Here is a 13,838-nt window from a genome sequence, read left to right on the forward strand (position 1 = left end):
ATTATTTTAATCCAATTTAGCTTCGAAGATTGGTCAAACTGACTCTCGAAAAGCAAAACACAACAACTATTCAAGGAAGGAGGGAGTATCTGACTTTTCCTAGTATGACCAAATTAGCAATACCAGTCCTTCTGTGGGCGTAAATTGCTAATGTGTCACATTGCTACTAACTATAATATGTAAACCCATAATGTAGCTTACAACAACTTTTCCAAACACAACCACATTAATAATAATCAATCCCAATCACCAATGTTGATTGTGGATGGTTGATTGCCATCATGAAAATATCCTAACCCTAATAAACCCTCTGTTAGCAGAATTGCTGTAAAGGATTTATATAGCCACATCCAACTAATCTTGGATGCAATATGGATGATTGATTGATATAACCACATTGTTGGAGAACATAATGAAGTTTGATATAACTACATTAGCAATGCATAATAAAGCTTATTGTTGGTCATATTCATCCTCCAATGTTTGTGGCATTACGCATAGTTTCAAACAAGATCAGTGCTTCTTCACTAATGCACAATTTAATTTGAAGAATTAAATTCGTTATTATTGTAGTGTCACTCGATTCAATTCAAACTGTACAACTCCGAAGAAACTGCAAATGCAGACACTAGAATCAGCCTCGATTCAAATAAGCAAAACCTTCAATTTCACTACTTCGTACTTCCAGCTACTCAAAGACAGCAATAATGAAAGTAACAACAAAAATAGATCTTAATTTGGGAGAAAAAAATGTTAAGAGTTTTTGCTATTTTTATATCAGCTTACACGAAGATACACAACGATTAATCTGTTATATCAAATATTACAACTATTTTGAAAATAAAAAGTGAAATTCGAAAAAGAAATCGACTGGCGGAACTTACGATTATCAGAGTACCAAGAACCAGCATGACATGCTTTCCTGATTTTCTCCATTCTTTGAACAGAATGAGAAACAAACGAAGAAAAAAATAAAACCCCTAATAATTGGGAAATCACAGGGCTGTTGTAGTAGTTGAAGTAATGGGTAATTTGCACAGGGAGTCATGTTTGGACAATTTTCTACAAATATCAGTTTTGTTTGTTTTAGATCAAGTTTCCTTAAAAAAAATATCGAAAAACGCTCAAAAATACCTTCGAACTATCTGAAATAGCTAAAAAATACCCCTAATTAGATTTTTGGCTCAAAAATAACCCTTCGTTAAATATTTGGCTCAAAAATACCCCTCTCTCTAATGGAATTCTAAAAAGAATTAAAAATACCCTGAACTGTCTGAAATGACTCAAAAGTATATTCTGTTAAATATTTAGCTTAAAAATACCCCTCTCCTTAATGAAATTCCACCAAACATGCCATCTAAATAAAAAAAAAACTATGTGACTATGTCACATTACCATCCACATGTAAAATATTAGTATTTTTTAATTATATAGCATTTCTTTCTTCTTTATTTTTATTTTTATTTAAAAACATCAGTGAAACGGACAAAACTTACACGGTTTTTTTAATTTTTAATCAAAGTAGACAAACGGTGGTTACATAATTTTTTTTAAAAAAAAAATTATTAAATGTAACATCGTTGTTATCAAATTCCTTTGATCGTCTAAAAAACAAGTTTTTTCTTGTTAATAGGTTTAAAAGTGTGAAACCCAACAAAAGAGTCTTATTAAACTGATAAACTCATTAATTATTAGGCCAGTATAAAAGTTAAAATTAAGATTTACTCGTAAAAGTAACAAATTTCAAACTAAACTTCAAATTAGTTACTCAAAAAATGCGTTTGATTTTGCTAGCCTTTACTCAAAATGTTTATGTTAAAATAATTTAATAAACAACTCCTCTAATCTAAAATTAATGAATCTTTGAATGTAACACACATCTTCAAAAAGTTAATGAATGACATAATTAAAGAATAATTTATCAATATTAAGTATCATTTTACGTCTTTTCAAACTTGTTCTAAAAATAATAAGATTATTCATCAAAACTGAATTTAGAAAAATGAATTCATTCCGAATGATTAAACAAGTGTTAAAAGAAATTCATTTATTTTGAAAAAAAATTGCATGTAGTAAATTCAATTCAATTATTAGTACATGGACATTTGCTAGCTTAAAAGTTAAAATTCTAACTCCTCCTCCGAGTCAACATCAGATCAAGATCAAGTTGTCTCTCATCTCAAACGATAATAACAAGATGAAATTTAGAACTTTCAAAACACTAATAAAAAGGTGAAATTTAGAACTTTTAAAACACTAATAAAGTAATTAGCAAAAGATTGATTTTTTAGTTTTTCTGTTTCACTGGTTTGCAAAAAAATAAAAATAAAAATAAAGAAGAAAGGAATGTCATATAATTTTTAAAAATACTAACATTTTACATGTGGATGGTAATGTGGCATAGTCACGTAGTTTTTTTTTATCTAGGTGACATGCTCGGTGGAATTCGTTAAAAGGGGTATTTTTGAGCCAAATATTTAACAGAGGGATATTTTTACGTCATTTCAGATAGTTCAAGGGTATTTTTGATCCTTTTCCGAATTCCTTTAGAGGGGGATATTTTTTAGCCAAATATTTAACATAGGGGTATTTTTGAGCCAAAAATCTAATGAGGGACATTTTTGAGCTATTTCAGATAGTTCAGGAGTATTTTTGAGCCTTTTTTGAAAAAATATTAACACTTTAAAAACTTTCTCTGCTACTTGGCATGTTGTTAAAATCTTATATTCATCTATTCAAACCTATTTAATTCTTCAAATTCATCTATTCAAACCTATAAATTTTATTAAAAATTTAGAAAAGAATTTGCCGATAACCTAATTCTCGACAAGTTTTTCAACCAAACTAATTCGATGAAAAACTTACTAATTTTTCTATCAAAAAAAAAAATAAAGGAGAAAATCTAAGTTTTTTCTTTTTTGTCAAACAAAATTCGATCGAAAAATCTTAAAGGTAATTATCATCTGAAAATTTTAATTCGCATGTAGATCATCTGCCAAATTTTATGCAAGATCTTTTTGATGAAAAAATAATAAAAAATGAATTCGTCTTGCGGATTTTTCCCAAGTAAATTCCTAAACGAATCAAATAAATCCGCAAAGTTAACATAGGCAAAATACTTTAGAAAATAAAAATTTATTATTTTTAATGTAGTTTTTTCATATTAATTTTTATTTCTATTATACTATATTTTATCTTATTATATAATTAAACGCCAATTTATATTCTTTTCTCATCCTAAACCCACAAAAAATAAGTGATAATTGGTTGGGTACTATTTTAAAGATTCATTTATAATATTAGATCATTTTGTTAATATTTTTTAAAAAAATTCAATTTGTTTTATGACTAAATAATTTTTCTTTCCTTCAAAAATAGTACATCTAGTACGTATATGAAAATTTGAAAGCCATCATTTTTATTTCTTTTATATTTTAAGAATCTTTAGTATGTGAAATAAAAACCCCAAAAATATTAAATTAGTACTTATTCATATAAATACCTTCAGTTTTAAAAATATTAAGTATTAAGTGGTGCAATAAATAAATTAGAAAAACTTTGATGAGTACTTGATTGATGAATAATGTGCATAGCATTACCAGACGAATTATTTTCCTTTAAGTTGTGCGATTATCTGATATTTTTATCATGTGGTGTAATAATTTTTCTCTTATTAAATAAAGAATAAATATAATTTATATTCTTTTTTTAAGAAAGACAAAATAAATATAAAATTTTAAGTACATAATTAATTATTCCTCAATGATAAATGTATCATGTATATTTATTTTTTTAAAAAAATAGGATAAAATTTTAATTAATTAAATTTGATAAGTTAAATTGATCAATTTATTATATATATAAAAAATTAATGACATGACATGTCAATTAGGAGAGATGAAATATTTTTAAAGCATCAAGTATATTTTGAGCAAAATAAAGATAGTTAAATAATATTTTTATCTTAAAAATAAAAGTAATATTTATAGATAATTTTTAAAATATGAGCGACTATCCACGAAAATTACTCTACAAGTAATAGTAGAGATGGGAAATAGCTAGCAAGTCAATTTTGCAGTTTCCATTGATTATTTATTTACTTGGCTTTTTCACTTCATTGTTAAACTTTAAGAAAAAGAAAATCAAAGATAAATAAGCTGGGGAGATTCGGTGGGCGAAGTAAAGTGGCATTGTAAACGAGAAAATTTGGCATATCTATAATCTATAATTTATATTTATATCTATATCTATGATCTATATATATAATCTATATCTATAATCTATAATCTATGATATATATCTATAATCTATATCTATATCTATATCTATATCTATAATATATTAAAAATGTGAAAGGTCTTAGAAATATTGTTTGAACTTTTTATCTTTCATTGAGAGTCTTTGCTTTAAACAAAATCGTCTTTTCACTATTTTTTTCTAATATTTAAGAGATGAAAATTAATTAAATATATTTATGGTAAAACTTTTCTTTATTAGAACTCACCAAAATTAATAACAACTAATACTTTTTTCATTAGTTTAAGAATTCTAAATCAACTAAATTTGATTTTAAGAAGATTTAAATTTTTTTAAAATAAATACAAAAGTGTTAGAATAAGAAAAATTTAAGAAGTGACAAATTTTTAAAAGTTTTAAATACGTAATAAGAATGTAATCAATGATTTTGTAAAAATTTGACTTTAAGAACAATGAAAGAATTTAAATATAAGAAAATTATATCAAAATTATGGTTCAAATTAATGTGTCTCTCTCAGTTACTGGCAGCAAACAAAAGAGATATTGTACTTACATATATTCTTACACTAAAATATATGTTTATGTTTACATTATTATATTAAAGTGTGAAACATCTTTGAAAAGTGATTTAAACTTTTTGTACTTTATTAAAAATCTCTACAACAGACAAAATCATTTTATTTTAAATAATCAAATGTTACACGTGTGAGACACGTGCGGTTAAACTAGTTATATTAAAAGTGTGAAGGGTCTTAAAATATTGTTTGAACTTTTTACCTTTTATTAAAAGTTTTTGTTCTAGACAAAATCGTCTTTTCAATATTTTTCTAATATTTAGAAGTTAAAAATTAATTAAATATATCTATGGTAAAATATTTTCTTATTAGAAATCATCAGAATTACTGACAACTAAATACTTTTTCATTGACTTAAGAATTCTAAATCAGCTAAATTTGATTTTAAAAAGGTTTGAAAAATCTAAAAATAATATAAAAACATTAGAATAAAAAAAATTCAAGAATTATCAAAATTTTAAAACTTTTAAATACATTATAAGAATGTAATCAATGATTTTTTAAGGATTTGACTTTAGATACAAGAAAAAAAAATTAATATTGAAAAAAAAAAGAAAAATAATGACTCTAGCAACAAAAGAAAGAGACATTGCATGACAAACGCAAAAGCAGTGACCCATCAACCACTTGAAACTTTGGGTGGTAAAATTATATGTGATTATATAAAATATATGTTTATGTTTACATTATTATATTAAAGTGTGAAATGACTTTTGAAAAGTGATTTGAACTTTTTGTACTTCATTAAAGATACCCATAATAGACAATATTATTTAATTTTAAATAATCAAACGTTACAGGTGCGAGACACTTGTAGTTAAACTAGTATAAAAGCTATGAGAGTTATTTATAAATATACTTAAAACATTAAATCCTAATTTATTTTTCAATTTTAAATTACTTTTTTTCCTCACATTAACTTTTGTTCTCCACATTTTGCGAAAAACTCATTGTTTCTTCAACTTTCTCCTTTCTGTCGCTTCTATTTTATTTCTAAATATTCTGTATCCTCCCAAATTTGTCAATTTTCTCTCCTTTAATTTTAGTATAATTTTTTTTCAAAAGAAAAAGGTTTGTGTGTGTACGCATAATATATATATATATAATTAGTTAGATAAAAAGAAATTGATGATTAATCTGTCGGATAAAAATTGATCGATGATTAATCTGCCAGGCTAATTACTATAATAGATCAGCTATTGAATAACATATAAGACCGATGTATAATATCGATCGGATCGATATTGATCTGTCCATATATCAGTCTGATCGATAGTTGATCTATCCATATATCGATCAGATCGATAATTGATCTGTCTATATCTGTTCGATCGATAATAGATCTGTCCATTGCAAATTAGGTTTTAGATTAATTTATAAAAAATTTAAAAGATTTTGGTGGGAAATTTTTTGCTTAAATTTTGTAAGTTGGTGATTTGTGGATTAATTTGTAACTTTAAAATTTGTAAACAAATTTAAATATTCAAAAGTGGATCATTTGCCTAAAAGAAAAAGAGCTTTCAACCGCCTAGGTTTTCCTCTTTGAAAAACATAGCTCGTCGCCAATTTGAACACCAATCTCATCGAATGGCCAATATGGCCGCTTGTCCGCCTCTTGATGATAAAAGCAAAGATTTTCCCTTACTTCCTACACAAGTTATGGAGCCAGAAACACTGTGACCCCCATCACTACTTCTGAATAATGCGAACCTTTTAAAATCCAAATTTGTTATTGATGGCAACAATGGTTCGACTCATGAGGTGGATCTAATCCCTATTAAGAGGCCACACTTTATCTATGGAATTCCTCGAGTAAGGTGGACTGACGAAGAGGTTGATAGAATAAACATAATTGAAGGACTGCAATATACGATTATTAGTTTTCATATGGATGTCCTGATTTGGAGGGTCTTAAACTGCAACTTCCTTAGCAGCTTAATGTAAAAGGTGGATGTAATATTGGTCAATTGAGACATCGTCTCATTTTAATGAGATTTGACAAAGTTGAAGATTTTGTTAATGTTATGTCGAAAACAGTCTATTACATTAATGCCAATAATGGATATTCTTACCAGATGAGCCTTTAATTTATGATGCTAAGTTTAATCGTAAGGCATAAACCACAGAAGCAATGGCTTGGATATCTTTTCTTGATCTTAAACCAACATATTTTGTGAGAGAATCTCTTTTTCATTAGCCTCTGCTGTTGGTAAACCTTTTTACTTAGACACGGCTACTGTGAACAAGACAAAACCTAGTTGTGCTAGGGTAGTGCAGGTGTATATTAGGCCGATCTTCATAAATAAATTGAGATGGAAAATTATGAATTTAATAATGAATGAGGCAAGAGTAGAGAAGGTAAAATTCAATATGATTTCTTGCCCAAATATCGTAAAAGGTGTATGCTTCAAGGTCATAATGAGTAAGAATGTAGGATTCTACATCCCGAATCAAACCAAGGTTATGGTGATAATGAAATGTAAGATGTTCTCAGTAATAGTATTGATAAGAACAAATGGAGGAATCTAACATGTACAAGGGATACGGTGAAGGAAGACGTGGTCAAGCACAAAGGTGGAACCCTACAAGAAGGCGATTTCCCATCACGGGGTACCAAGACGAGAAGACTCTTTCACCTGAGAAAATATGCAATGAAAATCAATTCAATACTTTATCAGAATTGGAGGATGAAAACAATCAAAATGCTAATAATAATATTACAAAGGAATCGGCTCAAATCATTAAGCAAGTAGGGAAAGAAGAAGGGGAGATGTCGACTAGAGAATGGGTTGCTAGCTCTTTCCATTGCCAAGATAATCAAGAAAAGGTGCCAGATAGTACTCATGAGGAACCTGCACTACAAAAGAGCAAGAATTTAATTCACGAGCAGAGAGAGAAAGAAGCATAACAACATAGCATACCTGATGGTAATGTCAGCAACATAGCAAATGGGAGAGAATAATTGAAACTGAATAAGCAATATCAACCTGCTGATAACATAAAGAAAGCAAACATTAGTATCCCAAAGACCACCAGTGTTACACAAAATGAAAATCCAGTGCAATAAGAAGTGATTACTAATCTTGTACAAAGAGAAGAGGAGTCTAATTTACTTTAGGACAATAATAGTCTTGCCATTGTAGATATTCTAATTCCAATAGCTGAACAAGAGTGGAGTGGTGATACAGATTCTCCCAGTAAGGTATTACATGATATACTTACTCATCAGGTGGATGCAACTAAAGAAATTGGTGGTTTGTTAGATGGGGTGGATGATAATACCATCAATCATAATGAAGATGTGCCAATTTTTAGGGAAACTGACTTGTCTCCTAAAATCATCAAGTCCTTAAAGCATGCTAAGAAAGGGAAAAAACCTATTAATAAAGAAAATAATTTGCCTAGCAGGTCTCAACCTAGGAGAGGGTGTGCAAGTCAATATTCTAAAAAATGATGAAAGCACTGGTGTGGAATATCGGGTCAATTAAATATCAAAGAGCTTTTCAAAGAGTTCAAATATTGAATAGGTTAAATAAGTTTGCATTTACAGCTCTTTTAAAGCCATTTCAGCAGGCTAGATATATCAATAAATCTAGAGGTAGATTGCAGATGCCTCTTATGTTTCATAATTACAATGGTAAAATCTGGTATTTTGAGAATAATGGATTCAATGTGATAATAAAGAAAGATACAGAACAATTACTTTCTCTTTAGTTATATGATTAGTATCTTGGAATCTTCTTTCTGGTGACTCTAATCTGTGCCAGATGTGCCAGAGTTCAAAGGTTAGACCTTTGGGATAACATTATACTGTAGCCAATAGGAATTCTGAACCATAGATCATTAGAGGTGATTTTAATTCAGTTTTGTATGCATCAGATAAGAGTAGAGGTTTGCTTGTATCTTTTGCAGAAATAGAGGATTTCAGAGATTGTGTTGAAACTATTGTTCTATCCCAAATTCAGCATAGGGGTAGCCTTTTATGTGGTGGAATGGAAGAGTAGAGGATGATTGCATTTTTGAGAGGTTGGACAGATTATTTTGTAATGCTGATTTTTAAGATTTTTTTAAACTTAGTGGAGGTGGAGAACTTGGATAGAGATGATTCTGATGATCATGCTCCTCTATTTCTAAGCTGTGCAAACACTAGTTTTAAAAGCCTTTTAAGTTTCTCAATTTTCGGACAGAGCATGGTGATTTTAATGGAGGTTGTCAGAAAAATTAGGATCCAGATTGCACTGATAACCCATTTCATAATTTCAAAAGGAAGATTAAGAAGGTTAAAAAAGTACTTTTGAAGTGGAGCAAACAGACATATAGGGATATTTTTCAATGGCTGATAATTAGGGAGAAGATAGATAAGGTGAAAGAAAGGTTATTTAAAGAATCGCCTTCTTAAGTAAATAGAGTTGTTATACAGAAAGCAAGAGCAGACTATATCAAATATCTTCAGCTGGAGGAAAGTTACTGGAAATATAAGGTTGGTTATGATGACGGGTTTGAAAATGGGGATAGAAATACTAAATTATTTTATAGCATTACTAAAGGTAGAAGAAACAGACTGAAAATTTTTAGGATCCTTAATGATTCTGGGGCTAGAAGATGAAGCTCATATTGCTAGAGAGGCTATTTCTTTCTACCATAAGCAATTTTCACAAGAAAGAGATACAACCGATTTTTCTTTACTAGAGCAAATTCCTAATTTAGTTATGAAGAGGAGAATAGGGCTCTTGAGCCCATTTTGGATGAGGAAAAGATTTAGCAGGTTGTGTTTAAATTAAATGGGAATAGCAGTAGTGGACATGATGGGTTAACTGGAAAATTTTATCGAGTTTGTAAGGACATTATTGGTAGAGATGTAAGGAGACTGGTTATGGACTTCTTTGCAGATAATACTCTCCTTAAATCCATTACTCATACTAATTTGGTTCTTATTCCTAAAAAGGCTAATGTTCAGTCCTTTTCTGATTTAAGACCAATTAGTTTGAGTAATTTTGTGAATAAAATCCTGTCTAGGATTGTGCATGATAGGTTGGATAATCTTTTACCTAGATTAATATCCCCTAATCAGTCAGGCTTTTGAAAGGAAGGAGTATTGTAGAAAATGTCCTATTTACTCAAGAGTAATGACTGATATTGGTAAAAGAGGGAAACCTTCTAATATAGTCTTAAAGCTTGGCATGACCAAATCCTATGATAGGGTTTCTTGTTTTTTCTTGATGAAAGTGATAACGAAGTTGGGATTCTCTAATGCAGTGGTAGATGTTATATGGAGACTGATTTCTAATAGTTATTATTCTATCTTGTTAAATGGTTAAGTTGTTGGATTCTTTCACTCTACTAGTGGGTGAAACAAGGAGACCAATTGTCTCCTGCACTCTATATTCTCTCTACTGAAGTGATGACAAAAGCTTTTAATTACTTATTTAATAACATCTCTTATGTGGGGAATAGTATGCCTAAGTGGAGTTCTAATTTAAATCACCTTGCTTATGTAGATGACACCATTATATTTAATTCTTCTAATGAGTATTCTATGGATAAGATAATAAAGATTTTGTAGGAATATCTGATTGAATTTGGCTAAAAGGTAAATAGGGGAAAAAGCTTTTTTTATATGCATCAAAATGCTCCCTCTAATATGGTGAATCAGAGAGATCAAATTACAGGAATGAATAGAGGATCCTTCCCATTGACATATATAGGATGTCCTTCAACTCATTCCAAGAAGAAAAAAAAGAATTATGTTGAATTGATAGACAAGATTAGAGGTAGGCTTCAAACTTACAAGGGCAGATTATTATATTATGAAGGAAAAGAAGTTCTTATTAAAAATATGCTTCAAAGTGTCCCACTATATGTGTTATCAGTAGTAGCTCCTCCAAAGAGTGTCATAAAATAAGTACAAAGAATTTTTGCTAAATTTTTTTGGCAAAACAATGATATAGGTAGAAGAAAGCACTGGGTTACTTGGAGTAAACTTTGTCTCCCTAAACAAAAATGTGGTTTAGGATTTAGATCAATAGAGGAAGTAGCTCAGGCTATGATGCCAAGCTTTGGTGAAGGTTTAGGACTCAAAGCAACTTGTGGAATAAGTATTGCAAAAAGTAGTTACCTGCTTTTATCCAATGGAGAGGTCGATCTCAGGTGTGGAAATCTATGTTGAGTAATAAAGACAAAATAGAACAATGCATATGGTGGGAGCCTAAAGGTGGGACATCCAGTACTTGGTTTGACAACTGAATTAATACTGGTCCATTGTTTATGCAACAATCTGAGGTGTAAACATGCCATCCTTTGACTGATATTTCAGAATTTCTAAGTATTGAGGGTTAGAACTATGAGATTATGCAAAATACAGTCCCCATACATGTAGTTAGCCATATCATAGATAATATGGACTCTGTATACTTTGAAGACAGTATGGATAAAGCTTGGTGGACCATGAATAGTACTGGAAAAATCACTACAAAAAGTGCTTGGGAACTTCTAAGGCAATGAGTTGATGTTAATGAAGATTTAAAGGTAATCTGGCATAAAGGATTGCCTTTTAAATTTTTATTCTAAATCTGGAGGATATGGAAAGGTAGGATTCCAGTAACTTCCTTGATGAATAAATGGAATCCTGAGATTAATGAGTAGTGTGTTTGATGTACTAATCCAGAAAGATAAACTATTAACCATCTCTTCCTTAAGGGGCAAATTATTGAAAAGGTGTGGAATTATTACTGTAGAGCAGCTGGCTTAGTTGAACAAAGAATAAATGTGAAATAATGTGTAAGGATATGGAGATTACAAGAAGGTAATTATAGATTGGGGACTATTTTTACTATAGTTCCTATAATTATTCTTTGGTTTCTATGGAAAATAAGAAACACTGTTCTAAATGGGGGTACTTATCATGAAAGAAAGATCATTTAGGAAGTAGATGATATTGTTGCCAAGTTTATTAAGCTTAGGTTTAAAATGGCGGTGGCAGGTAGAAAGCGATCTAATATAGTGGATGAACTTCATAGGTACAGTAACTCCTATACTTTTATGCTGGTGAAATGGATTCCTTTGGAAAGTGGATGGTTAAAGGGTAATACTGATGGTGCTTCCAAAGGAAATCCTGGCCCTAGTTCTATTGCATTTTGAATTGGAGATCAGTTTAGGGATTTAATAGTAGCTAAAGGATCTAGAATTAAAGACACTACCAACTTGGTAGCAGAATCTACAACTATCAGGGAATGTCTTCATTTCTGTAGAGTTAACTCTATACAGCAAATAAGTCTGGAAACTGTTTCTAGGGCTATGTTTTATATACTTAATCAACATTGGTAGGCTCCATGGAGTGTGGAAATAGTGGTCGGCTCCATTAAAGCGATGATGGAAAATATATCAGTTGGAGTGGTACAATACCTTCGGGAAGGTAACACTCTAGCAGATTTTTTCACTAACTTAGTTTTTGTTTTTTCAAGTGATTTTCAGTATAATAATTTAGAACATATGCAAACAGAAGGGAAAACAATCTTAATGCTTGACAAATTAGGGACTCTTAATATTAGAAGAAGTGCACAAGACTCTTGAAACAACACAATCAACAGTTCATACAAAGGCGTAAATTAGGAAACATCAGTTAAGAACTAAAGGATCTAAAGGCGTAAAGTAGTATGCTCAAAATGTATTCAACTGGAAAAGATAGAGGAACAAAAGAAACCTGGAGTTTGGACCTTGATACTATAAATGGATGGAGCAACTCCACTTTTTGAACTTATAGAAAAGCAGTGAAGAGTAATAGGGTTACCACAGTTGAAAAAAAGTGTAAATAGGTGATAAACTAATTGAATTGGGGATTTTTGAGTAGATGAAGATAATTGGGGTTGGAAGTGAGTTCCTTTTGAGTAGGATGCCTGCAACCAGTGAGAATTTTGGTTGCGACGGGATGAATACTCAAACAAACAGCTGCACCATCTCTGTAATAAATCCTTGTAGATGATTAGCAATGTTCCTTTTTACACTAACAAAGTATTCAAATCTTTATCTACCAGACTCTATTTTCTAGTAGAGATGGTGGTATTACTTTCTTAAAAAGCTCAATCGATCGAGCTAGAAAAGAGAAAAGGAAATATTAAGATTTGAAACTTAGCTTGAGTGGTGGAGAAACAGAGAATGATAACAGGAACACCATAAAAGCGCCATGGAGATCATATCGACGGCGAGCAGTTCTGAAGATTACATAAAAAGCTGGAGAAGATGAAAAGGCCACAAGAGAAGGGACCTCACTCTCCAAAATAACCCACTGATTTGAACTTTTGGATATTTGTTTGGTTTTTGGTCTTTTTCGTATTCGGGTGGGGTTACTATTGGGCCTGACCCAGTCATTTGTAGTGAACTTTTGTTTTTATGAAATAGGCTGCAACCCGATTTAATTTTAAAAAAGGGGTCAATTTGCCTAAAGAACTTATAGTCTATTTAATTAAAAGGTAGACTTTAAAGGGTTATTTAACAAAGAGTCCCAAACAAGGGATACCATATTTTGGTTCAATGTTGTAAAGTTTCACTGTGGGAGTCATTATAGCCTGCGATTAGGTCCACCGTGTATATTGAACCTTAGGGAGTTTGAACATGATTTATTATTTGAAATCTCTAAAATAGTTTGAAATTTTGTTTGAATACACACTTGAATTTCTTAAGTTGTATGTTGTTTTTCCTAAAATTGGTACTGCTGAATTATGTATGAGGTCAAAAGCACACATGTAAATTAAACTCTAATTTTATATCTATTTACCAGCGGATTCATTATTTGATTTAATTAAACAAGGATAGGAATATTATTGGAAATTATTAGCAATAGAAAGCAAATAAACAAGCATAAATTTAAGGAATGAGACCTCGATGCCATTCCCCGAGAGTTAAGACCATTCTTCCGAGGGCAATAATAAACGAAGAAACTATTTCTAAATGGACAAGTAAAAGTAGTATATTGTATTAATTATGAATATGAATTAATATGTGCATGTTACA

General features: G+C 30.2%; 2 protein-coding genes across 2 annotated transcripts in view; both read right to left on the bottom strand.

Annotated features, from left to right (window-relative positions):
- The window catches only part of LOC107853506 (protein MEMO1), a 60,608-nt gene extending 59,566 nt beyond the window's left edge, over positions 1–1,042 (bottom strand). The window contains exon 1 of the mRNA XM_047398909.1: positions 885–1,042. Within this exon, the coding sequence (XP_047254865.1) occupies positions 885–936 (52 nt within the window). The 5' untranslated portion in view covers positions 937–1,042. The remainder of the gene's footprint in view (positions 1–884) is intronic.
- A 6,140-nt stretch (positions 1,043–7,182) lies between these two features.
- Positions 7,183–13,123, bottom strand: LOC124888490. The gene is made up of 4 exons (XM_047398910.1): positions 12,962–13,123; positions 7,754–7,819; positions 7,554–7,684; positions 7,183–7,468 (listed from the first exon to the last, which is right to left on the bottom strand). Exons 1-4 carry the CDS (start codon positions 13,000–13,002, stop codon positions 7,395–7,397), a joined length of 312 nt encoding a protein of 103 aa, XP_047254866.1. The 5' UTR covers positions 13,003–13,123; the 3' UTR covers positions 7,183–7,394.
- Positions 13,124–13,838: the final 715 nt, after the last annotated feature.

This window comes from Capsicum annuum, chromosome 11 (assembly GCF_002878395.1).
Source record: "Capsicum annuum cultivar UCD-10X-F1 chromosome 11, UCD10Xv1.1, whole genome shotgun sequence".
Classification (NCBI taxonomy): Eukaryota; Viridiplantae; Streptophyta; class Magnoliopsida; order Solanales; family Solanaceae; genus Capsicum; species Capsicum annuum.